The sequence below is a fragment of the Drosophila ficusphila genome, unplaced genomic scaffold, assembly GCF_018152265.1.
Source record: "Drosophila ficusphila isolate 14025-0441.05 unplaced genomic scaffold, ASM1815226v1 contig_414, whole genome shotgun sequence".
Taxonomy (NCBI): Eukaryota; Metazoa; Arthropoda; class Insecta; order Diptera; family Drosophilidae; genus Drosophila; species Drosophila ficusphila.
This window is the reverse complement of record NW_025064328.1, coordinates 13676015-13700512: the sequence shown is the minus strand read 5'-3', so window position 1 is coordinate 13700512 and position 24498 is coordinate 13676015. Positions and strand designations below refer to the sequence as shown.

General features: G+C 46.3%; 5 protein-coding genes across 12 annotated transcripts; 2 read left to right on the top strand and 3 right to left on the bottom strand.

The window, feature by feature from the left end:
* Nucleotides 1-828: 828 nt before the first annotated feature.
* Nucleotides 829-3498, top strand: LOC108090661 (protein gooseberry). The gene is made up of 2 exons (XM_017189443.1): nucleotides 829-1099; nucleotides 2067-3498. The coding sequence occupies exons 1-2, from the start codon at nucleotides 1045-1047 to the stop codon at nucleotides 3338-3340; spliced, it is 1329 nt and encodes a 442-aa protein (XP_017044932.1). The 5' UTR covers nucleotides 829-1044; the 3' UTR covers nucleotides 3341-3498.
* Nucleotides 3499-13118: 9620 nt separating this feature from the next.
* On the bottom strand, nucleotides 13119-15194 carry LOC108090966 (very long-chain specific acyl-CoA dehydrogenase, mitochondrial). The gene has a single exon (XM_017189912.2). The coding sequence runs from the start codon at nucleotides 15142-15144 to the stop codon at nucleotides 13261-13263; it is 1884 nt and encodes a 627-aa protein (XP_017045401.1). The 5' UTR covers nucleotides 15145-15194; the 3' UTR covers nucleotides 13119-13260.
* A 605-nt stretch (nucleotides 15195-15799) lies between these two features.
* Nucleotides 15800-18839, top strand: LOC108090917. Its single transcript, XM_017189841.1, has 6 exons — nucleotides 15800-16029; nucleotides 16093-16184; nucleotides 16258-16397; nucleotides 16455-17793; nucleotides 17894-18036; nucleotides 18738-18839. Exons 1-5 carry the CDS (start codon nucleotides 16005-16007, stop codon nucleotides 18014-18016), a joined length of 1719 nt encoding a protein of 572 aa, XP_017045330.1. The 5' UTR covers nucleotides 15800-16004; the 3' UTR covers nucleotides 18017-18036; nucleotides 18738-18839.
* On the bottom strand, nucleotides 18145-21426 carry LOC108090918 (endophilin-B1). 8 transcript variants are annotated; one of them, XM_017189848.1, is made up of 6 exons: nucleotides 21242-21426; nucleotides 20604-21101; nucleotides 20479-20514; nucleotides 20213-20403; nucleotides 19827-20031; nucleotides 18145-19183 (listed from the first exon to the last, which is right to left on the bottom strand). In XM_017189848.1, the coding sequence occupies exons 1-6, from the start codon at nucleotides 21317-21319 to the stop codon at nucleotides 19055-19057; spliced, it is 1137 nt and encodes a 378-aa protein (XP_017045337.1). In that variant the 5' UTR covers nucleotides 21320-21426; the 3' UTR covers nucleotides 18145-19054. The 8 variants fall into 8 exon arrangements, with proteins under 8 accessions (XP_017045337.1, XP_017045331.1, XP_017045338.1 ...); XM_017189842.1 differs by lacking the exon at nucleotides 19827-20031 and adding an exon at nucleotides 19381-19621; XM_017189849.1 differs by lacking the exon at nucleotides 20479-20514.
* Nucleotides 21427-21651: 225 nt separating this feature from the next.
* On the bottom strand, nucleotides 21652-24266 carry LOC108090951 (mediator of RNA polymerase II transcription subunit 16). The gene has a single exon (XM_017189895.1). The coding sequence runs from the start codon at nucleotides 24197-24199 to the stop codon at nucleotides 21731-21733; it is 2469 nt and encodes an 822-aa protein (XP_017045384.1). The 5' UTR covers nucleotides 24200-24266; the 3' UTR covers nucleotides 21652-21730.
* Nucleotides 24267-24498: the final 232 nt, after the last annotated feature.

Genomic DNA, 24498 nt, shown 5'->3' with positions numbered 1-24498 from the left:
TTTGTCCGATTTCCCACTCGACCACACATATTGAGGCTGCTGCGAGTCGCTCTTTCTCATGAATATTAATTTGGGAATTTTTGGGGATGGGTAGTGCCTAATTAGTGTGGGCCACAGCGGCCATTGGACTGGCTCAGTAATTGAATCACAGCTGCGAAGTACTTACTAATGATGCGTGTCTCTAAGCTGAGCCGGACATTTGAGTAAAGCAGAGTCGAATATAGCCTGAGAATCAACTGGACTGCAAAGGAAAGCCCTGCAAATGAAAAGGAGTTAACAGTGTGCAAGGATGATCCTGGCTTGAATTTTCTCGCTCTGCAATAGAAATATATTCCACAGAAGTGTGGTAACAAGATGTCAGTGTGCCGAGAAGGCGTCGGATGTGGTGTTCATAATGCGAGGCGACATGCGAAATCAAATCGCGCCCAGGGCATCCCACCCACCTCAAATCCCATATCCCGACCCCGGGCATAACTCCAAATCAAGCGGAGATAAAATAAACAACCGCAGTCGGGTGACAGCATGTGCCCACTCTGAGTGCTCCGTCAGAGCAGTGCAAGCCGAGTTCAGTGTGGATGGCTGGGGGCGGAGCCAAGTGAAATTGCAGCCATGCTACGAAAACTCACTGGTTCGGCGGCACTGCTCTAGCACACGCGGTGCAGCCGAGCAGCTGCTCCGCTCCCACCACCGGCGCGATCGCCGCCTCTCACTCTCGCTCTCGCTCTCGCTCTGGCTCTGACTCTGGCCACACTTCCACCCTCGCCCGCACTGCTCTCGACCGAGGAAACTGGTTTTCCGGCTTCGAGAATCTCACGGATTCGTTTTAGTCTTGCGGCTGACCGTTTCAAAATCAGTTTCGAGCTGTCAAGCAAACGTGCAGCATCACCGTTCAGTGCGCACTCGCCTCACCAGCAAAACCAAACCAAAATTCAGCCGAGACTGTTCTAACAACGATACCTTGTGATCATCTCAACTGAAGCGCAGAAGTAAAAAGTGTTGACAGCAGCACCCGCAAAACCCCTCCGACGGATTACTGCAGAGGACATGGCTGTTTCGGCTCTCAACATGACTCCCTACTTTGCTGGATATCCATTCCAAGGTAAGCCCCGGCGAAGACCGAAACTAGCACTACCAATTACCACAATTACGAGTACAAAACGCTAGACTCGGGCGAAGAAAAGTGCTGGCTCATCAATTGGGGCAGCGCTTTCGCCCGCCGATTTCAAACGAGAGATCATTACCCGATCGGCAGCATGATCAGCTTTTTGACTTATTGATTGTGATCAGCGGCTTGGCGGCCAGGGCCCAGAGGCATCCCGGCTCCTAGTGCGGACCTTGCAGACTTTTTGGCGCGCCCGTCTTGCCAGCTCATGGCTCGTCTCCTCTCGTCTCGACTCGTCTCGAATCCCCAACTGGCGGCTTTCTGGCGCTGGGCTTTGATCTTGGCTCAGTGTCTGCCTGTCTGCGTGTCTGCGAGTCTGCGAGCTTGGGGTCTTGTGTATCACGTAGCCGAGCAGCGTCAGCGCCCCAAACAACAGACCCTGCACTCGGTCCGGGACTTATTTTCTTTTCGGCTGTTTTGGGGCCGCCTTTCCATGCGTACATACTATACGTATACGCTCTCGTATTAGCCGCACAGCTGGGCGTCTGCCGCGCTTATGGATTATTAGTTTGATTTGATTGCCTGAGCCGACCCGGGATGCAGCTGAGATTCCCCCGCCTCTTTCCTCCTCCCTCCTCCCACCGCCACTGGCTGCGAGCAGAGGCTTTGCATTCTTTCGAAAGAGCCTACGCAAATTTGCGTTTTGTTTTGTCTACAAATGGCCATCGAATCGATTGTGCCCCTGCGCAACAAAAGATCGTGCCAATTGATCCTCGGGCTTATCCTGCTTAGTGCATTTCAAGTGCAATGCTGCCTAACTAGATTACTGCCTTCCGCTCAATTGGGCACAGGAGTACCTTGATTGGATGATCGGGCGATTCTTTGTAATGGGATCAGACCTCGTCGGACTGACCTAACAACTAACAACAACTTACTTACCTTTGCGCTTATCTTCTGCTTGCAGGACAAGGTCGCGTCAACCAACTCGGTGGCGTCTTCATCAACGGGCGGCCCCTGCCCAACCACATTCGCCGCCAGATCGTCGAAATGGCGGCCGCCGGGGTTCGTCCCTGCGTCATCTCCCGCCAGCTGCGCGTCTCCCACGGCTGCGTCTCGAAGATCCTCAACCGCTTCCAGGAGACCGGCTCCATCCGGCCGGGCGTGATCGGCGGCAGCAAGCCCCGCGTGGCCACGCCAGACATTGAGTCCAGGATCGAGGAGCTGAAGCAGTCGCAGCCCGGCATCTTCAGCTGGGAGATCCGCGCCAAGCTGATCGAGGCCGGAGTCTGCGACAAGCAGAGCGCCCCCTCGGTGAGCTCCATCTCGCGCCTCCTCCGCGGACCAACCGGAGCGGGAGCGGGAGCCTCGCACAGCATCGACGGCATCCTCGGCGGAGGAGCTGGCTCGGCGGGCAGTGAGGACGAGAGCGAGGACGACACCGAGCCCAGTGTGCAGCTGAAGAGGAAGCAGCGCCGCTCCCGCACCACCTTCTCCAACGACCAGATCGACGCCCTGGAGCGCATCTTCGCCCGGACTCAGTACCCAGACGTGTACACCCGCGAGGAGCTGGCGCAGAGCACCGGGCTGACCGAGGCCCGGGTGCAGGTCTGGTTCTCCAACCGGCGCGCTCGCCTGCGCAAGCAGCTGAACACGCAGCAGGTCTCCAGCTTCGCCCCCACCGCCGCCGCTCCCTACGGCGCCACAGCCACTGCCACTCCCAACGGCATCGCCAGCTCTGCACCTGCCCCCCACATGGGCATGGGCCTGTACGGCTCCCAGGCCTGGCCGACGTCCGGAGCCGCCTACGAGAACAACGCCGGCTACGGCGGCTCGGTGGCATCCATGTCCCCGGCCAGCAGCACCTCCGGCAGCAGCTCCGCCGGCCACAGCCCCGCGCAGGCGCAGGCGCAGGTCCAGCAGCCAGGAGCCGGAGCCGAGTTCATGAACTCCGCCTACGGCGTGGGACCGGCCAGTTCTGCCTACCCAGCCTCCGGATCGGCCGGCTACTCCATGCCCCCCTCCGCTGCCACGTCCGCCGAGCAGCTGCGATCCCAGTTTGCGTCCGCCGCCGCCTCGGGCTCCCACCACCCCTCCTCGTGGGAGAGCTACAACTTCGCCGGCTCCTTCTTCCCCCCCTCCGCCTCCGCCAGCAGCCACATGGGCGGCTTCCATCACCAGGTGGAGCAGAAGAGCTCGATGATGGGAGCTGCTCCCACCTATCCATACTTCGGGTTCTAGGGAATTATGACGTCCCCCTCCTTTCCTTTTACTGGAGTGGCTTACTCTCCTTGTAGTGGTAGAAATTAGTTGTCATTTGAACTTTAAGACTGTTTAAAATTATTTTAAGTCCAGCGTAAGAACACATGTTTTTCTATATGTAACACAATGAGCTACAATCAAACCAATAAAAATTTAAACAAATAAACCAAAATTATTTTATTACAAAAGTATTCAGAAATAAGAACCAAATGATTTGATATATCGTTAGTTTCGAAATAATTCACGGCAGTCTTTTATGCGATTGCTATTTACTTTGGGTAAAGGAAGTTTTTCTAAAATGGTATTACAGCAACGTTCGTTGGTTTCCATCAAGCACGCATGGCAGCATCGCCATTTAATGACTATCCCATTTAAGAAATCCGCACAATGAGAACAAACCCCTAAACCCCACCACGTAATGGCATTATCGGCGAGGTAAGGAACCACACACATGACCTGTTCAGGTCGTGTTCCCTAACAGGCACCCTAACAGGTTTACAAGCACAAGCAACTAATCCTTTAAAATGCCACATAAACTGTTCCCTAAAATGACAAGCTGACAATGTACTAACACGACCTTCCCACAAGGATCTCTTGTGGCCACGGACCTCGGATGAGGACAAGGGCGCTCTCCTGACGGATCCAGACAACAAGCCGACTCATGATCTGACAATTAAACAATTAGAGACAAAAAGACGAACACGCACTGCGGGCTCGATAATACGAATATAATTTAGGGACCCATTGTTTGGGGACCCACACACATCGCAGCAAAATAGAGCAATTGACAAAGGAGATGCGCAAAATATGAGCAGAGAAATCCGGCGACCACCAACGTCACTGGCTGGCCCAGGACTTTCAAGATGCCGCCAAATGTGGGCCTGGCCGAAGATGACAGGACCCGAAGGGCAGCCAAGTGCACACGGTAGTGAACAAAGCCATTGACAAAGTGACAGGGAGGGAGGGAGGAAAGGACTTGTAGTCCTCTCCCCATGCCCTAGTTGCGCCGATCGGAGTCTTGGGTGGTGCTGCTGCCCGGCCAGCGGTGCCTTTCTTCGGGTCCTTCCTGCTGCTCTCAATTATGTGTGCTCAGCGGGCGTCGCACTTACCACCTAGAATGAAAACGTTGCCTGCTCGTCAGAGTGCCCAAATGAAAACATCAATTAGTTTGTATCGCCGGCGAGGAGCAGTCCTGCCACGACGACAGGTTCGGGGTCCTTGCGAGGGCGATAATGTGTGTCAACTGTGAGAATTGATCGCACATAGCGTCCGGAGAGCTGCCTGTTTCCACTTTGTCATTCCCATACCGCACAGTAGCCTTCGGCTTCCTCTTTGCTGACGTATCTTATCCAGGACTGGGTCCTGGGCCCACCAACTTGGACATTTCTACACAAGTTAAATTTGTGTGGCCAACCGAGAGCTGGCGGCTCATTTGACAAAGCTGTTGAAGGGCCGAGCACAAAATAATGCGGTGATTTATGAGATTCCAATAGATGGGCATCGTCGCCTTCAGACGAAGTCGGTAGCATGCGAATTTTGTATGCCCCTTCTTAACGCAGACTTCCTGTGTGTCCAACTTGGCCGAAGGGTTAGCCCCGATATCTGACGAAGCTCTGTCTTGATTGATGATCGCTGATTCTGAGGAGACTGTTTTTCGGCTAGCGGATAACACATTATCAATTTCAAGCCAGTTAAACCAAGCTACTTGCATTGTTAATTGCCACCGATCGCAGCGGTAATTCTACGACCTACGACAAAATCATCACCTGCTGACGAAAATTATTACATTTAGGTGTTGAGGTTTTGGGAATGTTCCGCCAATTTTTCACACACTCTTTGGCCGCGCTGAGCCGCACGCCAAAAAATATTTATCATATATTCATTAAAAATTATTAACGTTTGTAATGGCGACGAGCAGCCAGAGCGGTAAGCGTGTTCATGGGAGCGGTAAGCAGCAAGCGTTGATAAAGCATCAAAACCAATCAGATAAGGAACGCTTTAAATTCCGTTACGTAACGCAAATTTAGAGCATATCTCTGTGTGTTGTTTTCGGATCGCTGTGTGGCAAAACGAGGGCTGGTTCTGCCTCACACACTTCCATGCGATTCGTCTTTCTCCGGAGGGGTTTCACTTTGCCGGCTCTCGCGCACTCCACTCATCCCAGAGCGCTGCAGGGCAATTACGCATGAGTTTTTGATAGATACCTGATGATAACTCGATGTTCGGGTGTTAAAGTTATGAAAAGGGGTTTCGGTTAATCCGGAGAAGGGAGATGTGTATGTCGCCATGTAGGAACACTTGAACGCCTTCACATAAAGTGCCTGCAACAATGTCTTCATATTCCACCAAAAGCAGCCCCAGCGATCGCTTTCGAACTGAACCCCACAGCGAAGATTGATTCCACCATGTCTGCTATCCACCGCCGATGACGTCGACGCCTCGGAGAAGCCTCGGCGGCAGCCGCAACTAAATAACATTATAATTCAATAAAGAGCCCCCCAGACCGGGAGGAGCCCGAAGATCGGTTAAGTAATGGCAGTGCAGCTGCAAGTTGATTTCGAAGCCGACTCGGCCAATTGGACCAGCGATGAGGCGGCAGCAGCCCAGCAGTCCAGCAGCTCGGCAGCCAGGCTGTCTGCACCGGCCATGCGAACAAATTGTTGTTATTGCCGCCGAAGCTGGCCAGCAATTGCAGAAATCATCAGTGGGCCTGCAACGTGTAATTTCCATCTCCGATGGTGGCAGCCGGGGCAAGGCAGGCGAGTTGCGCGCGGCAGGGGCGGCTGAGCCGTCGGCGATCTTCTTTGAGCTCGGCACTCGGCCGTTTTAAGCAAGCGTAAAAATATGCACAAACGTCAGTCGGGGGACTCGAAATGTGGATCGCAGAAATGTGATTACAACGGAGCACTGATTATTTATTGGGGCAGGCTCCGCCGATGATCATCGAAGGCGATTGGAGATCTGCGGCTGCGGCTGCGACTGCGGCTGCAATGGCTTGATCAGGTTGCACAAATTGAATGTTATTTTACGAAATGCGCGCACGTAGTTAGTATACGTGCGGTGTGCAATGGACGACCAAGTCCTGTCCAGGTGATTGAAGGGCACTAAAGCTCGCCGGGTGGAGGATTGGGGCGAGGAGGGGACTGGAGAACTGGGGGCCACACTTGGCATAGCGCGCGAAGATTCTTTGATCATTTTACGCTCATTTGCGGCGCACACAGTCGCTGACACCCGATGATCTTTAGCATATTTTACGCTCAACTTGTGATCAAACCGTAACTTCGGTGTCGTACCTGCTCCAAGACGGCGGGATCGGGATCGGGATCGGGATAGGGAAGCGGCCACCAGGACGGATGACTCATTGGACATTCGGCGGTGCCATTTGCATGCCCGCGATGCTTGGGAAAGTTGCCGATGAACTCCGTTTGGGGCTCGGGACTGGAGTTGCCGTTGAGTCTGTCCCCTTTCCTGTACTCTATCTTTTCTCGGCTGATATTTTATTGTTTGCATCTTTATTGCCAGTGTTATTGTGCGCGCTGGCCACGTTATTTTCTGTTATTTCCTAGCCTGCAAAGCTTAGTGCTTCGCTTTGATCTTTCGCCGCCCCGCCAACTGGCATTTGTAATTGTAATTGAGGCCGTATTGTGCTCTCCCTAGTCCGGCTCGAATACTTTCGCGTAGATTCGTTTACAGTTTTCTCCGGCTGCTTTTCTATCGCCACAAAGCGAGGCCGGCGTTTGTTATTATGTCAATCTTGGCTGATTTCCACTCTTTTCGGAGATGGTATCTGCCAAACTCTTTTTGCCTCGTGTGAAACTCCTAACTCGTAGACTGCTCATGAAATGCAAAAATTGTTCTTCGTTTTCCTTTTTTAGCATCGCGGAGTAACCACCATAGGCGGAGCCAGCAGGACGATGTGAACGAGTGGGAAAGCCAATTTCCACGGCCAGCAGAGCCCAACTACACCCCCTTCCCCTCTCGCGGCTGCATTCTATACACACAACCAATCATTTAAATGAATTATATTTCGCGGCGTTGGAAGTCATTCCCAGCCAGGAGGAAAAGGACGAGCGAGCACAACACGCGAAAGGATGCTTCAGCGGAAGGCCATCGGAAAACTGCAAGAGCATCCAAGCAAGGGGAGCGCTGCCAGGGAAAGTGGTGCGGGAACAGCAGCAGCAGCACCACCACCACCACTGCCAACTCCTGGCTGATAGGCGCGCAAATCAGCGTGAAGCGTGCAGAAATCACGGAAAAGGGACAATGGCGGGAACACTATTTTTCAACAGATCTAAAATGAAACATTTTTTGACACTTTCTGCTGCCATTCTCTCCCCAGCAGCTGCCCTGCCCCGATCCCGATCCCGATCCAGATCCTGGCGGCGAAAAGCGGGGAAGCCGAGGGGTGGTCGAGGAAATAGGTGACGGGAGCGGCTGGCAGCTCGCTTAGCGAAAAGATGGATTATTTTCACGCTTATTTCGAAATGCTCGGTGGATGTTTGCTTTTGGCGGTTATAAACGCTTGGTGTGACCGAGCTCCGGCTGAAGTTGATCCCAGCTCTGCATCCCGTCCGCTTGGGGGTTGAACTTCCTCTTTTCCCGGCGGCTGCCATCATGAATTTCCACAGGCCTTGCCGAAAGGGAAATCATGTTAGCGGAGGCCATTTGCAATGCAGTTCTTTTGGGGCCCATTTTCAAATGATCAAATGGTTTTTCGGTATGTTGTTTTTCCCCTTGATGTTTATTATTCCTATATGGATATGATAATTTCGGATTGGATCACTTTTCTGCAAGCATTAAAATAAAGAACCAGCAAAAACCCAAAACCTGTGCTTGCAATTGCCCAAAGTCATACCCCATGACCAAGTGGAATTTGCTTCGCCCAGGGAGGTGACACGGCTAACAGGTTGGGGGTGGACCGCTTCCTAGTTTCAGATTCACATATAAGATTGCGCATTGCCTTGGCCCTAAGCTGAAAATCCGTAAAAATCAATGCCAGTGATCATAGAGTGTCTGGATCAACGCAGATCTTGATGTGCGGCCGGATCTTTATCCCGCTTACGATGGTGCAGAAAATTGTGTCAGTGGCAGGGCAAATCCTTTTTGGCCCAACATGACATGACTTTTGGCTGTGTAGGCGTTTACTCGACTTAGCACCCTCTCGGGCAACTAATCCGCATTCATTCGGCTCCGAGGTGGGCGAACGGGATCAGAGCCGGTGTCCGCCGGCTTTCGGTCGCCCGAATTTGCCTGATGAGTTCATCTCCTCAGCCTCCTCCAACTCTTGAAACTTGGCCGTCCTTAAATTCAGTTGTTGTGTCCTGCGAGGATGTGTAACAAGTGCTGCACACGCGCAACCCGAGAACAGGTCCGTCCGCAGAACCCTTTCCCACACGCTCGGCCACATAAATACACTGTAATCTGCTCTTGTGTTTGATTTCAATCAAAATGCAGCCACGCCCACCTTGCCTTCCGTGGCTCGCTCTGCATTCTTCTGCGCGGCGGATGCGGAGTCCCGACTTAATCTCCGCCTGCGGCTGAGCCAACTCAACGTTTGACAACATGCCGTTTTCTTGTCTTTTTCATCCGCTTGTTTTGTCTGCTGATCGCGATGATCTATATAAGCCGATATTCGGATATGCGGATTTTTTTGACTTCTGGTGAACTTCGGAGTGCTGACAGGAAGAGATTTCGAAGGGACTTCAAAAATATTTTGGTGGATTTTGATTTTGCGACAATTCATGGATTACCTTTCTGACCAGTCTGAGAGTTTGACTTTTTGTGAATGAAGTATGCCATCAAAAATGCGGCATAGATAATATAGCTATTACATTTACACTAGTTCTATACTTCCTAATTCTCTATGGGTAATGTGAAGACCTTATTGTAGTCAATTGATCACTGCATTGCACGTTATCAGAAAAAAAGACTCAGAAGATTTATTGCCTGATTTAACAGACTCAAATCAAAATCATCATGGACGAAATGGGGGAAAATCGAAATAGCTAAGCTGAACCGCCGTAAGTCCAAGCTTTGTAGTCAAACCGACATCAGCGAGCAATCAACATTTATCGCTATCGCCATCAACCGTCCTAAGAGTCACTTGCTCCACTTATCGAGCCAAATTATTTGTTCTAGAGCCGAAACCCAACTCAAAGCCTCTCTTGGGCTTAAACGCTCTTCCTTAAAAGTTCGGCTGTCCACGGGTCTAGTATCAGTTAGTTTAGTAAAAGTAAAAAGTAGTAAAACTCAGCAGTTCGTGATATATGAAACCAATTCAAAGTTTAATAAATGTAAGGGGGCAAAGTATGGCTTAGCTTGTAATCATTGTGTTAAGAACTAAAGAGAGAATATGATGTTAATTTAGGAGAGTTAATACCCAGCTGTTGTTATCTAATACCTTTAAAATAATTTAGATTACATCTGATCTTTACAATTATTCCGCTTTTATTCTAATAGGCTTTATGACTTATCAGTGTTTTTCGGCAATTCAGGCCAAGCGCACAGTTTTCATCTTTTTATTGCAAAGCATCCGCCATTTTGTGACGCTCCCCCAAGGAATTTTTGGCAAAAGTCTTTATTTATATTTAAATCGATCTTTGCAAATGCTAAAAAAGCAATAAACATTGTAATTAATACTCGTGGTTTAAATAAATTTCGGTCAATATTTCGCGTTTAAACCAACATTTTCGGTGTTTCTATGCAAAATGTTCTTTACATGACGAAAAAGCGCTGGCAGACAACTTATTTTGGCAAGTGCCAAAGTGTTTATAATATATATAATCCATTAAAAGATGAATTTAAAAATTTTAAATCTACTAAACCAAAATAAACAAGCGGTAAGTTATAATTTTTTTCCATTATTTATGATATTCGTTTATAATTAAATAATTTTACAATAATTAGAAATATATATGTATGAACTGAGGTTAACATATAAATTCCACAGACTAGATTTACAATGAAAAATTTGTTTCATTCGAAAATTCCCCCCAGATTAAAATTCTAAATCCGCCACTGATGGGGTCTGAGGTGTCTCCTATAGTACTCTTTGCTCTGCAAGGGTATTCAAATTAAGAAATTTTAATGGGCATTAAGTGCAGTTAAATTACGCTTTTACTAATGAAGCTCTTGTATGAAAAAGGAGGAAAAAACTTCTGGATTTTTACTTGAGCAGGACAGAGTGAAAAGGTGACATTCCCTGCCAAATTGATTTTGGGCCACAAATCGAAACTCCATTTTGTGGCTGTCCTCTGCCTGATCCGAATGGCGACACATCTGTCACGTGGTTCCCGATCATTCAGAGTACAGCCAATGAAAAGTGAATGAAATAAGGTTATTGCAAATATTGGTAATATCACATCAACATCGATCACGCTTCTTTAGGTTCCCGGCCACTTCATACTACTCGGTCGTCGCTTGATCTTTGATTGGATTTGGGCTTACTCATTGTAGGGGAGTTGAGTATAACTATTGCATTGTTAACCCAATTAGTTCCGATTGGGAGATCGAAACCTGGTAGGATTTATGAAGAGGATCGTTAATCGCTGCAGTGATTTACATGGCTTCGTTTTACTCAGGTATAGAATATCAGCAACGGCCCAGGGGATCACATTGAAGACTGACCTGCGTCTGAACCATGAACGATCTAATTAATGAAAACAAAGCCACATCTGCCGCCTGACCAATTGGTTTCGTCTCAACGACATCGCCGCCTTCTTGTCACATCAGCACTTTCTTTGGCATGCGCCAATTTTTTTTATTTCCGGCAGTAAACTTAGGAAATTATGCGGGCCGGGCGCAATAAATGATTTTATTAATCCATTAAAGGAGCTTCGTATTTATATTATAAAAAATATATTGGAAAGAGACTTCGTTGCCATTTTTTAATTGATTGCTTAAAAATTATGGAATATAAATAATAAATAATAAATTCTTTTAATACCCTCTGCAAGAATATAAACAAGGCTTCTCTATTTTACAGTTGTTTTGCGACCAATCTCATTTTACATACATTTTACGCAGTCTTCCATTTTCCGTTTATCGACATCTAGCGGTCAGGCAGTGTAGAAAAACAAAGATGGGCAGCACTTTTCAGTAGGAAATGTTAAACCTGAGTTGGAATCTAATAAAATTTCTTAATTTTTATTTATTTATTATAACGATGAAGTCATCGTCTATTGTGGCCTCGTAATTTTTACCCTATGTAAATGTTGGGGGAAGAAGATATTTTTTGTTCAGTTTTTCTTTTACAACGGCGGCCCTCAACAATATAATAATTTTATCGTGAACGCTCGGTGGAACGCCCCCTCTGCCCAGAGCTCACAAAAAAACAACGCGGCTTTGCCCCAACCTCACAAAGGGGATCCCGACTCGTACGTGCTGTCATCGCTGCGATCGGGGAACCCGAGGAGTTCTGCCGAGTTCGGGGAGCGCGGAGCGAGGAGCGAGACCCTGCGAGGTGATAAAGCTGCAACAGTTTGGGCAGAAAGCCAGGACCAAGCCGCTGACCACATGCCTTAATGTGATTACGGACTTTAAGATTATAAACACCGAGTGGCTCCGAGGCTAGGTCCGCTCTGGACTGCTCCTGGTCCAGGCACCGCGGCCCTCCTGTTGCGTTGCAATTACGGCGCGTGCAGGCGACGCCCGGTTTCTGCCTCCTCTGCTTTCTTGGGGAAGTCTTCCCCACTCCTCGCTGGCGTGGCACATGATGAATTCTTATTAGCTGTCTTGGGCTGCGGCAACTTCAACCGCTGGGCTTCCCCATGAGTTCTGCTCTATTTTCGTTGCCACTAGCGGGGATTACGAAGGCAGATCTTCTCTGAGCTGCCGAACGGTCCATGTCTTCGGTCGGCCATCTGCTGGCTGGGCTCTGCTGCTGCCTGGCTGTCTGCCCCGATCAGCTTGGGGCCCAATAACGTATCAGTGAGCTGGGATCAGTTTCTGTTTTGCTTTCGTACAACATGCTCAGGGCACGCGCAAATTCTTAATGGAATTCGACTTTAGTTCGGTGAGCGGGGACCAAAGGAGCTTTGGGTATAATAAAGAGTTGTAATACAAAACTGGAATACGGCAAAACGGTATTGTTAAGTTCGAAGTTTCGAAGGTAACAATGTCGAAAAAAATTTGTATGGAAAAGAGAAAAATATGGCTTAAATGCGTATTTCTAAACTTTTCAAAAAATTATAAAAAGTAAAAGAAAAATTATTTTTAAAAAATTCGTTTTGCAGTACTATTATTTTTGTTTAAAGAAACTTTTTGCATCCAAAAATTTTAGTTTTCAAGACGAGGGAACAAGTTTAAAAAGTAGATTTTTTTTAAAATTGCCCTTTTCAATAAATATCGAATGAGGTAAGAAAAGTATGGTATCATTCAAACGGCATTTAAATTACCTTTCCATTGATACCAAAAGTTAAAAGAAGCAAGTTAAAGTTTCGAGTATATTTCACTTTAATTTTGTCAAAATATATATGCCGACCAGTGTACTTCAATATTTATTTGGGTTTTGAGTTGGTTATAAGTACATAACAAAGCGATAAAAAGAATAACGCAGCTCCGTTCGCGTCGCGATGCTGTGCAGAATCAGACTAATTTGTCTCTCTCCAACAGCAGCGATAGCTCCCTTTGCCCAAACTCTCCGCAGGTATGTGCACCGTGGGGCCAGATCGCGAATCTGCACATGCCGCCCGCCAATGCTAAACCAGCAAAATATCGCTGTCCCATTGAAGATATGGAAATTCTCTATAAAACGGTATGTTTTTAAAAACCTTTTATTATACTAAGCAATCATTTTAATTTTTAATGGCCCTTGAAGGTTACAATGTTTTATTTATTTATTTATTTTCATTTCTAATAGAACATTCAAAGACTATAAATTTGTACAAAAAATTATATTTCTAATTTTGGTCTAAGACTCCAGTTGTATTTACACCGCCATTTTCCAGAGTAGTTAGGGCGATCTCAGATATTTTCTCGTTCAGAGCCTTGTGATGCCTGGAAGTTGCAGCCTGCAGGTTTTTAATCACTCGTTCAGAAGCCTGAATGGTGAGTGCTTTCGTCATGTTCAGCTCGTGTTGAGCAGTTGGCAGATTATGATTTACTGCTCGAGATGATCGTGATTGCGTCACAACCATAGAGTATATATCAATGGCAGCGTTTGCCAGTCGTGTTAGCAAAATTTGCTCGTTTACTATATTTTTATTGTATCGCAGCAATAGCTCTTCCACCGACTGACCAAAAAGGTCAATACAATGGGCGGTTTTCTTCGCATAGGGTAAAAGTTCATCCGCAACGTGAACACTCAGATCAGTGCCGCCTAAGCCAACCGTCGAAGCAGCTCTCTTGGAGGCTTCCTTGAAAATCAATCCCAAGTTTGCAGAGGGATTCTTGAACGCACGCTGCAATTCCTTTAAATGTGATCCTGCATATTGAATGCCAGTCAGTGCGATGAATAATCGGAGAATATCATTTGTGCCCTCGAATATACGGAAAATGCGCAAATCTCGCAGGACTCGTTCAAGACCGGTCCCCACCATATATCCCATGCCACCCAGAATTTGAATCGCCTCATCGCAAACGTACCAGGCGCTCTCGGAGGCATAAATCTTGGAAATCGCCGCTTCCAAGTGGTAGTCCTTGCTGCCTGCGTCCATGTTTTGTGAGATGGTAAAGGCCATCGATTCAGTAGCATATTGCAAAATATTCATCTGGGCCAGCTTCTCCTGAATCGATCCGTAGTTCTTTAGTTTTTGCCCGAATTGTACACGATTGTTTGCATGATCGGTTGCCAGTTCAATGCATTTCTTCATGGTTCCCGATAGCGTCGCTCCCATTCCGAACCGACCGTTGTTCAATATGTTCATGGCAACCTTAAATCCGTCTCCTTCCTTGCCGAGCACGTTTTCGATTGGAATTTTTACATCTTCGAAATAAACCTCGGCAGTGTTTGATGCCTTGATACCCATTTTTTTTTCCGGCGGACCATTAGTAACTCCGCCAAATGATCTTTCCACAATAAAGGCAGTTACCTTGTCCTTCTTTTCGCCAGTTTTCGGATCCACTTGTTCGGTCTGGGCGAAAACAGTCATGATTTCGGCAATTCCACCATTGGAAATCCAGATTTTGGAACCATTAAGAACGTAGTGCTTTCCATCAGCACTTTTCACAGCGCGGCATCGAATGGACCCAGCATCAGATCCGGAACTTGGCTCTGTAAGTGCAAACGCGGCGTAAACCTGCTCTGAGGCCACTTTCGGTAGATATTTCTCCTTTTGTTCCGGGGTACCGTATAAAAGAATACCCTTAAAACCGATACTTTGATGGGCACCGATCGTAATGCCCAGTCCCAGATCATTGGCGCCCACAATGGCGCACAGTCTGCCGTATTGGGTGTTATTCAGGCCGAGGCCACCGTAGTCGGATGGCACCTGGATTCCAAAGGCTCCGAGTTCCCACAAAGCTGTCGCCGTGGTGTCATCTATTTTGGCATTGGCATCGTTACGGGCGGCGTCATTGACATCGGAGAAGAAGCGTTCAAACGGGTCTATCAGACTGTTGGTCAGATCCTTTTGATCGGTACTCAAGACGTCCGGATAAGGGAACACTTGGCTTGACACCAAAGACCCTCGAAAGATATTAGCCATAAAGGACTCATTTTCACTTGCCTTGTCCTTGTTTTGATTGCTTTTTGTTCCCAATTTGGGACTGTGAATCGCAATTTGTCTGCAAAATTTAGCATTTCCTGCCAATTTGCTGCTACTTAAGATCGTGTACCTCCACATAGTTTATAAATGTTTGTTGAATCGCCCTTTGGACTAAGAGATTTCAGTGTGACCACAATTCCGATCTCCCACAACAATTTCGTCATCACAACCAAAAGCAAAAGAAATGCGGTATGTTATGAGTATTTTTAACGCTTTTTCGATTTGAATGATTCCAGTGCACAATTTGCAACAAGTTATAAATTAACATCTTAAAAAATAGCCATAGAATTGATTGCAAAATATTACCTATTTTTTTTTTCGTTCAGTAAACAGTTCTTGAAATTAACTTTATATTAGCGTTTAATATTAAAATTAATATTTCTTGCTAGCTGAAACTATAAATTCTTAAAAATATATCAGGAAAATATATTAAAAAATGAAATAATGAACAAAGTTCTCTGACAGCCCAAAAAAAAAGGTCTTTTAACTCGAAACTTAAGTTTATTCTTTTACAAATCGTATTCCGAAATTCAATGTTTTGAGGCCTACGTGGGATTAATCAAGCAATGCGTCAGTTTCATTAAAAAACTATCTGAACTAAGTGAAATTGAAATGCTCATGAGAGCCGCGAACTCCTCTTCTTTAACGAGTGTGCTAGCGAAGACGCAACCCTCAATTTTTTGATTAAAAATGTTCACTTTGCACGTTACCTTCGATTGTTCGATTCGTTAAGTCCAACTGTCCGTCCGACGGATGGACTTTGACATTTTAGGATTGAAATTTATTTATATTCACATACATATATTAAAAACATTAAGCTGACATTTTTAGCCGTTCAGCTTTTGGTCACTTTAAAACAGTGGCGCTTTAAATGAATATCGCTTTGATAAGTAAAAAGTTATCTTTGCTTCTAGTTCAGCTCTAAAAGGATAACAACCATGGATTACTTCATTAGCAAGCAAAGTAACTAAGTGATTTAATTATTGTCTGGTAATATATTCTCAATATTAAATTAATCCTTTATAGTTCAAAAAAACTACTACTTTGAAGACTCTATTGCCTACACAGAAGACCACATTAAAGTGCAGAAACTAAGTTGGTGCGATGCCCCAAGGGAGGTAGCCTTTTTAAGATTGTCTGCAGTGTTATAAAATTCGTTTCCTTATCCACTCGTTAAATGATTTTCTGCAGAGTTTAAATAAGAGCTCGATACAAGCATACTTTGAAAGCTTTGGGCGCGTGTTACAAATCCAGATATTGGAGCCCTTAGGGGAATCATCCTTGTTTGGAAGTGGATTCGTTATTTTTGACAACGCCAAGGATGCAGCCAGGTGAGAAATGTCTCTCTAGCTTAACAGGACCCTTAATTCTTTGTAATAAATTCCCAGTGCCCTGCTTCAACATCACCAGTTTCTAAATAGAATGCCGTTTCTGATTCATGCCAGCGATAGTTGGGAGCAGCCGGATGCCTACGGATCCTCGGAGGAACTGCTGAATCACCAGGGACTAACGCCCATTTTTTGCCTTAATGACCACTGTTTGGAGCTGATTATGATGGAACTGGATTTGCAGGATCAGGTGCACTTTGCTAGAGCCTGCCCGCGTTTTAGGGCTTTCTACCAGGAAGCCATCTCCAGAAAGTACACCACTGTCGATTTGAGTTTGTTCGAGGAAATGACCGTTTGGGATATGCGCGACTTCTTTCAACTGTGCGGTGCACATGTGCAGGTCCTACGCGGTTATTGCGAAACGATTCATTTGGAGCGTTTGGCCGATTTCATTAGACATTATTGCTGTAATCTTAGGTCCGCGTTTTTGTCGGATTTCCCGCAATTTGGGCTTCACATGCACAAGATTTTCGCCAAGACTTTCCAACTGGTGGAGTTGCGGCTAGAGAACTCAGATGTCACCGACGAAGATCTTTTGATGCTGCAACATCTAACCAATCTGAAGATATTGAACTTGAGCTGCAACCCAATCGCGGGATACAGCTTGGATGCGCTACCTGTTTCAATCGAGGTTTTGGGACTTGACGACTGTGTGAATTTAGACGCCAGGCTCCTGCTTCAAATGTGCAAGCGTTTAACTAAACTAAAAGAGCTCAGCATAAGGAACATAAAAGTATATGCATCAGGTAAGAAAACCTTCAAAAGCTTGGTGAATAAGAATTTTTGCCCAACGCTGGAGGTGCTCCAAATCCCGAGTTTCAGCGGATTTGAGTACGTCGCTCAGCTGCCCAAACTAAAGCACCTAACCATCTATGTTAACATGCTGAGTCGTCAAAAAAAATTTGCAAAACTCTTTGATCAGTTGAAGCACAAGACAAGCCATCTAGAAAGATTGGAAATAGTGGATAGTCCCTTTTGGCGATGGAAAACAAAGCACCTTATAAAAATCACCAAGCTTAGTGGGCTCCGCGTCCTTATTATTTCCGACTTTACCCTGTCCGATGAAGTACTGACGCATCTTGCAAATCTTAAGAAATTGGAACAGATCCATTTTAAGAGCAGGAGCTCATTTGACTCTATGTTCGTGCATGTGTTTCGTGCGTGCGCCAGATTATACTACCTGCGGCTAGACTACTGCAAGCAGATAAACGTTAAGCTGGTGCTTGCCATTGTCAACCAAGTGCGTGAGGAGATCGCAAACCATGATATGCAGAGAAGGCTTCCCATTGAATTGTGGTCATCTATGGACATCGCACAAATTAAAGAGCTTATTCTGACAGTAAGTACTTTAGATGATAACCATCCTAATATTGCGTTTATAGTAATTTATGTTTGTTTTTATATTTCTTAACTCGGCTTAAATAAACAACAAAATCTAGAGTCCTGATCTATTGCCTGGAAACATCATCCAAATGAAAACCATACCCAACCCGGTGGATGGCTTTAATATTGACCATTTAATGGATTCGGAATCTTCAAGCGATTTTGATGAATTCGATTAACATACTATATTCATGTTAAGGTACATTCTATTATCCAATTACTTCAAAACAATGATTTATTTTAAGATTTCTTAGTTGAATTATATTTTTTTAACTAATTTGCATGTTGATTTGCAAAATTAAACACATTATTTTTTCAATTCGATCATATATTTGTATTTATTCAATATAGTTTGTGTTTTAAAAATCCGCTTCAAGCCGCTTTTCATATTACAACGGTTTTTTTTTCTGAAAACCTAAAAATCATCGTTGTTTACTTGGTAATTTTAATATTGTACGTTTTTAATTTTTGTCTGTAAATTTGCCTTGGTGTTTTTGGGTTTTGCCTTAAATCTAACAAGCAACATTATTTTAATTGACTTTTGAAAATTGCACGAAAAAATTTACTAACATAATAATTGCAGCAGGAGTAAATACTTTTGATAATAAATAGCTTATACTGGAAACGCCTTCGCTGAATATATATAGATAATAGGAGTAACAATCTCTTTAAAATTTATAATTATAGGATTTATAGTAAAGCACAAAGATTTTTGCCTGTTAACTAAGATAAAGACAAACATAACACAAATATAATACTTTGTTGAGAGGCTTAATCAAACACTTTCTCCATGGATATGTAATAAGTATTAACAATTATTAAGTTGAAAATTTCGTGAATTTTTAAATATATCCTGAAGGTTATTTAGGCAGCATAAAATGTATATGTTTTTAATTTCAGCTATGCGCGTGTTCTGTGCAAGTGAGTAGCGTAGCTGTTTGGGCAAGGATCAAGGCTTAAGGAATAACGAGGCCTAAACTACGATCATTATTTAATAACACGCCCATATATGTATATGCCTTGTATATGTTTATGTTTGTATATTCTAATAAATTATTGTACTCTCTTGCTAGTGCCAAATGCCAGTTTGGCCGCATCTTATAATTGTCCAATTGCCTTTCCTTCTTTCTAAACATATGAGTATTGCTGTACCATTACTTGGAGTATTCTTCTTGCTGAGATTATTGATTGATTGAGTATTGCTGAACTTGATGGACTTAAAGGGTGACGTCGTGCTCTTCGTCGAGCATTTCGACAAACGCCCGTGGCACAAGTCCTTTCATCAGACCCTGTTTGCCGTACATGTAATCCTCATTAACGGGCGAGCATTCAACCACAAAAATCACCTAGAATCAGATATTACATTTAGCAACTAAAACTTTAGATCAAGTGTATAAAGGGGAAAATTAGTTAGAAGTTTCAATAAAAAGGTTAATCATAAACGACTCTTTAACATTCTCCTATTACTTAGAATCGCAGAACGGCAAATTATTGAATTATATTCTCAATATTAAGTTTTCATTTGATTTCAAATAAATCTCACCTCGTTTGCATTTAAATTTAGCTCAGTGTGATCCTTGGCATCGTAGGAGCAAAGCACGCGTGCTCGCTGCATCTGATCCGTGCTGACGTGCATGGGTTGACTGGGCTTGTGGCCGGAAGTGACCGCGTTCGCGGAGTGATTGTTTCCAGTACCGCGGGCAGCGGCTCCGACCGCGGAGCTGGACTTGCTGGCACTGGCCTCGCTCAGGTCGAGTGGAATGTATGGTGTGGGGCCTCCCAAGCTGATGGAAGATGCAGAGTTTAATGAGTTTTTGATTCGGTTCGATTGCGAGGCTCTAAATGGAGGGATGAACTGCTGAAACCTGACCTTAAACGGTGCAACAACTACAGATATAATAACAACCTATCTAGTAATATAATTAAATGTTAATGTTAACTGGCACGGTGTCCGATTCGAATTTCAGGCCACTAACAAGACCCCTAAACTGTGGAGACGGCCGTAGTATCGAACTCTATGTGAAAGTCTTCCAGCAGATTCGTTAGGGACTTGTCCAGATCGGGATCTGGGTCGCTATCTAGGGCTGTGCCCACTAAAGAATCGGAATCACAGGAATGCATCGACACAGAGCTGGGAGGCCCACCATCAACGTCTTCGCTATTGATGCGCAGGCGTGGCTTGGGATGCTGCATTCTGTAAGACCACAAACAGATAACAAATAACGCAGGGTGAGATGACCAGAAGGGAGAGCACAGGATACAGCAGGATGTTGGGCCTTTTGTATTGGGGTGCGAGGACAGGTTCTTTTTTTTTTTTTTTTGGTGCCTACTTGAAAGTCTCAGTCATCCACAGCCATTGCCAATTTTTAACTTACTTGGCCAGCTCCCGTTGGAGCTGTTCCATGACATCGCCGCACTGCTTGTAGTAGCGCACCTGCGTCTGGACGAATGCGTGCAAGTGGCGCAAGTGCGAGGCTTGGGAGGTGCTGATCCCGTCCAGCAGTAGCTTGGTGATCTCCGACTGCCGGTCGAACTCGGCCTGGGCTACCCGCAGATCTCGCTCCGCCTGCGAAAACAATGTCAATTATTCAGCCACATATTGATTTACCATTAATCTAAAGCACAGTCAAGGTCCCGATACCTGTTCGAAAACGGCCTCTGGCGAGATGCCATCTTTCTATAGATTCCATTGGCAGCAGGAGGGGCAGAAATAGGTCGTGAGTGTAAAACCGAAAGAAACCCATTAAAAAACAACCACCCACTTACCGATTGCTGACCGAGCATGCTGCGGGCCTTCTTCACCCGGTTCTTGCAGGCGTCCAAATCTAGACGCTTGGTCTCCAGGATGCCACGCTCCTTGCCGATGGTCTTCATCTCGCCATCGAGGAACTTTCGCAGCGGCTGTGTGAAGCAAATACCTGAGGTGGCTATGAAGTCGTGCTCACACTGTCCAAGCTTCTGCTCCGCCTGACCGACTTTGATGAGCGCCTGGCCGTAGGGCAAATCCTGACCGAAGTCCCCGCCAGCCTCAATCATGTCAAGTGCCAGGTGTTCCAGATTGCTCAATCGCTTCGGCTTTGACTTCTCGATCTTCTCGAAGATAAAGTCCTCGACCCGATTCTGGGGATTGGGTATCAGTACCGATTCGGTGTCGCGCACTATCTTCTCCGTCCATGTCTTGGTCACATCCGCCCGCTCGGCGAGATTCTGAAAGTGCACGTCGTACTCGGTGCGCTCTGTGGTGCCAAGTTTTTCCTCGGTGAGCTGAAAGGCCGTGCCAAAGGGCAAAAAGTCAATGAAAGTGCTTGAGCTTTGGGCTGGGAGGCACCACCCCCTCGAAAAAGCCAGTCCCATGCAATCCCCACCCGCTTTTTCAAGCCACCCAAAATCATTGATTTGTTCACCTGCACCACTCGCGATATCGTACTGCCCGCCTCCTTCACCAGATTCTTAACGTTGAAATTCGGTAGATTTATGTTCATTTTTGCAGGATTTTCGATATTCAGTTTTGTAGCTGATAAAAGTTAAAATTTAAATTACGTTGGACAGCCAAATTGTTTGTATTTATCCAGTTCGCGTTTTAGCGTGACCGTCAGTAATCATTTGAAATGTTCTAAAAGAAATCTGCCCAAAATATACTGAAACATACCAAAACATTTAGCAGCAATCTAAAAGTTTGGATTACCTACCAAAACTTCAAAAATTCCAGTTAGGGCGGCATTCTTATCAGAGAATTAAAATGTTAAAATAGGTATGCAAATAACAAAAGTTGTTCGCTAGTTGCTATTTGTTCTTTTAAAATACAAAAAAATTGTTAAGCTGACATTGTTGATTTAAATTTTATTGCAAACTAATACTAACTTATGCCGTCGCTAGATACACATTTAAATTAACTAATGAATCTGCTTCCAAAAGCCTCCGCAGTGGCAGTGCAGCCACTTGCTGAACCACGCCTTCAGGGCCGAAGTCTTGGCCACTTTGCTGGCGTTATTGACGAAAACGAATCCGCAGCGAGCACACCTTCGGATGGTATTGGGTCGCGCACCCAATTGGAGATTGCTCACACCATCCTTCACCGACCGGGCGAAGACCACTTCCTCCGTTTCCATGTCCTGCAAACAGGATGGCTCCACCAGCGAAGTGAACTGCAGCTGTCCCGATTTTACGGCCGCGAATCCCTGAGCACTCAACAGCGTGGTGGGACTGAACTTCGAGGGTTGGGGGATTAGTAGCTGCTTGGACAGCAGACTGCACTCGTCCAGCAGCATTTCGTCGGGCTCTGCAGGGTTTTGAGACAAGCGAGTCAGTAAACGGAACAGGATCACTAACACATCAATGTTGTCCATAGTCTTGGTGTAAACAGGCAGGCACTGGGGGTTCAGCAGGCCCCAGATGCGGATCATGACAAGGAGTTCACGCAAACTGCCGATAGCCACGATGTCGCGGCTTATGTCGTAGCTGGGACGTTTCCCGGATAGCTTGCTCTTCATCACCTCCTCGGGCAGACGGTGTAGCATGTTGAGAGCGAGGTCGGTGACCCACTGAATCAACTGTTGTAAGCTCTGCAGCATCACCGGCTCCACGGTGAAATCTTTGGCATCCAGATTTAGCATAACAGTGTCGACATCCGGTATAGATTCGGCTAGCTTTATGGCCAAGTTATCGGCGGGTCCTTTATCCTGGAATCCCAGATCGGAGGGTCGCAGCAGGCTTTTGAATGTGGTGGATATGGCGTGCAAGATGATCAGATTGTCGAATTCCTGCTGTTGAATGCGACACAGATTTGACTTGAGCGCCAGAAAATTGGCATAGTAGTAGTGCCGCACATAAGAAGGCTGGCGCGTAAAGTTGTCTGTCAGCTTCTCCACAAGCGCCTCCAGATTACCAAGGTTCAGCAGCAGTACATCGCTGGCATCGCAGCCCGTCACGATGCAGTACTCCAGCAAAAGCAAGCCAGATATGGCTTGCTTCACGAGAGGAGCCTGCATGGCATGTAACTGTGCGTGGCTATCAAAGATAAGGAGCATTTGACTTGTGGGCGTCAGATCACCGCTAACAAATCTCACTCCGCCACTTGCATCGGAGACCTTTTCAAACTGGGTGAGATTGAGCTGCTTCAACGTGTTGGGCTCCAGCACTTGTACGCTGTTGTCTTGCAGAATGGCGTACACTTGGCAGCAGTCTGGTGCGGAGACCGACAGACGCGTTACGCAGATATCGGCCAAAAAAGCGTTGAGCTGCACCTTGCCCACCTGCTCCCAGCTCTCTGATTGCACGAACTCGTTTGTCTTGCTGTTGGCGCCACCGCCACCCTGAAGTAAGGCGTGCACACTCTGGTGCCGGCGTGTCAGCGTCCACTGCTCCAGCTGGCTACCTGAACCATCCGGACAGGCGTAGGCTATGAAGATCACATCCTCGCTGGCCACCCGCGTCCATTTTATGTGACTGATCCGTCGTCCATCGAGAGGACCCAAGAAAATGCTGGCCTGCGACTCGGACTTAATGGCCAGATGCTGCTCTAGGCCAAGCTCGCCCTCCAGGGACAGAGAAACCCTGAAGCATTGCACCAACTGTTGCTGCCAGCCGCAACTGAAGGCGACATTTAAAGCGCCCGAAGGACTCGGCGTCATGCTACAGTGTTCGATAAAGCTGCGCGATATGCCGATGCTGTGAAACGTTGGTGTCAGCTCGACGATCTCGTGGACTGGGCCTTCCGCTCCTGCTCCTGCTCCGCCCGCGGATATCTTCTGCAGCACTGGAAGAACGAAAGCGGCCAGTAGTCCAGAGGAGGTGAGCAGCGCACAGCCCTCGCTAGGCACTCCGCCAAAGCCGCTGAGAGTGGGCTTCTGCTGCTCCAGCCGTTCGAACTTCTCCGCATAGTACGTGTGATCCTTCTTCTGCGGATTGAAGGTCACCCCCTTGCCGTTGTGAAAAAACTGGGCCTCAATGATGTCCTCGCTGGGCACGGTGGCGTGGAACTGCAGGACCCACTTATTAATTGACTGGTTTCTCGGCTGCCAGATCTCCACGCGTCCGCCAACATATCCTAGAAGCAGTTGTTCCCCGTTCGGACTCCACTGGAGTACACTGATGAGGGACTTAGAGGAGCACACCTTGTAGTACTCCCACGGCGTCACAATGTCGCACACGTACACATGGCTGTTGCTGGCGCCCACAGCCAAACTCGTCCCGGGCAAGGATCCATCGCCGGCTTCTCCTCCGTGGGACGACGGAACTATGGCGCTCTGCAAAGTACTGAACGCCACGATATTCCTTGCGGAAACGGAGCAGAGTACCTTCTTGTTCGGAAAGACACTGTCCTTGCTAAACTCCTTGCCCTCGACTTTGTACAATATTGTCATTTTGCGGCACAAACAAATATTAAAGCGGACTATTATTGTTTTCTATGCGACGCCTGCCAATACTTATTATCAAACATTTTTCAATTTCACAACACTGATAAGTTAGCGGCTTTCACACTAGTTATTAAGTTTAGAATTAAAAATTTTGTTTGTTTCATTTATATATCTTAACAAATTGTGTATAATTTAGTTGTATAAATTTATTCAAAGCAGAAATTTCAATAAATAATATAATGTAAAAGCAACATAGGTAATAATTATTAATTCTATGTTTTAAATTAAGTGGGGCGACCTTATTT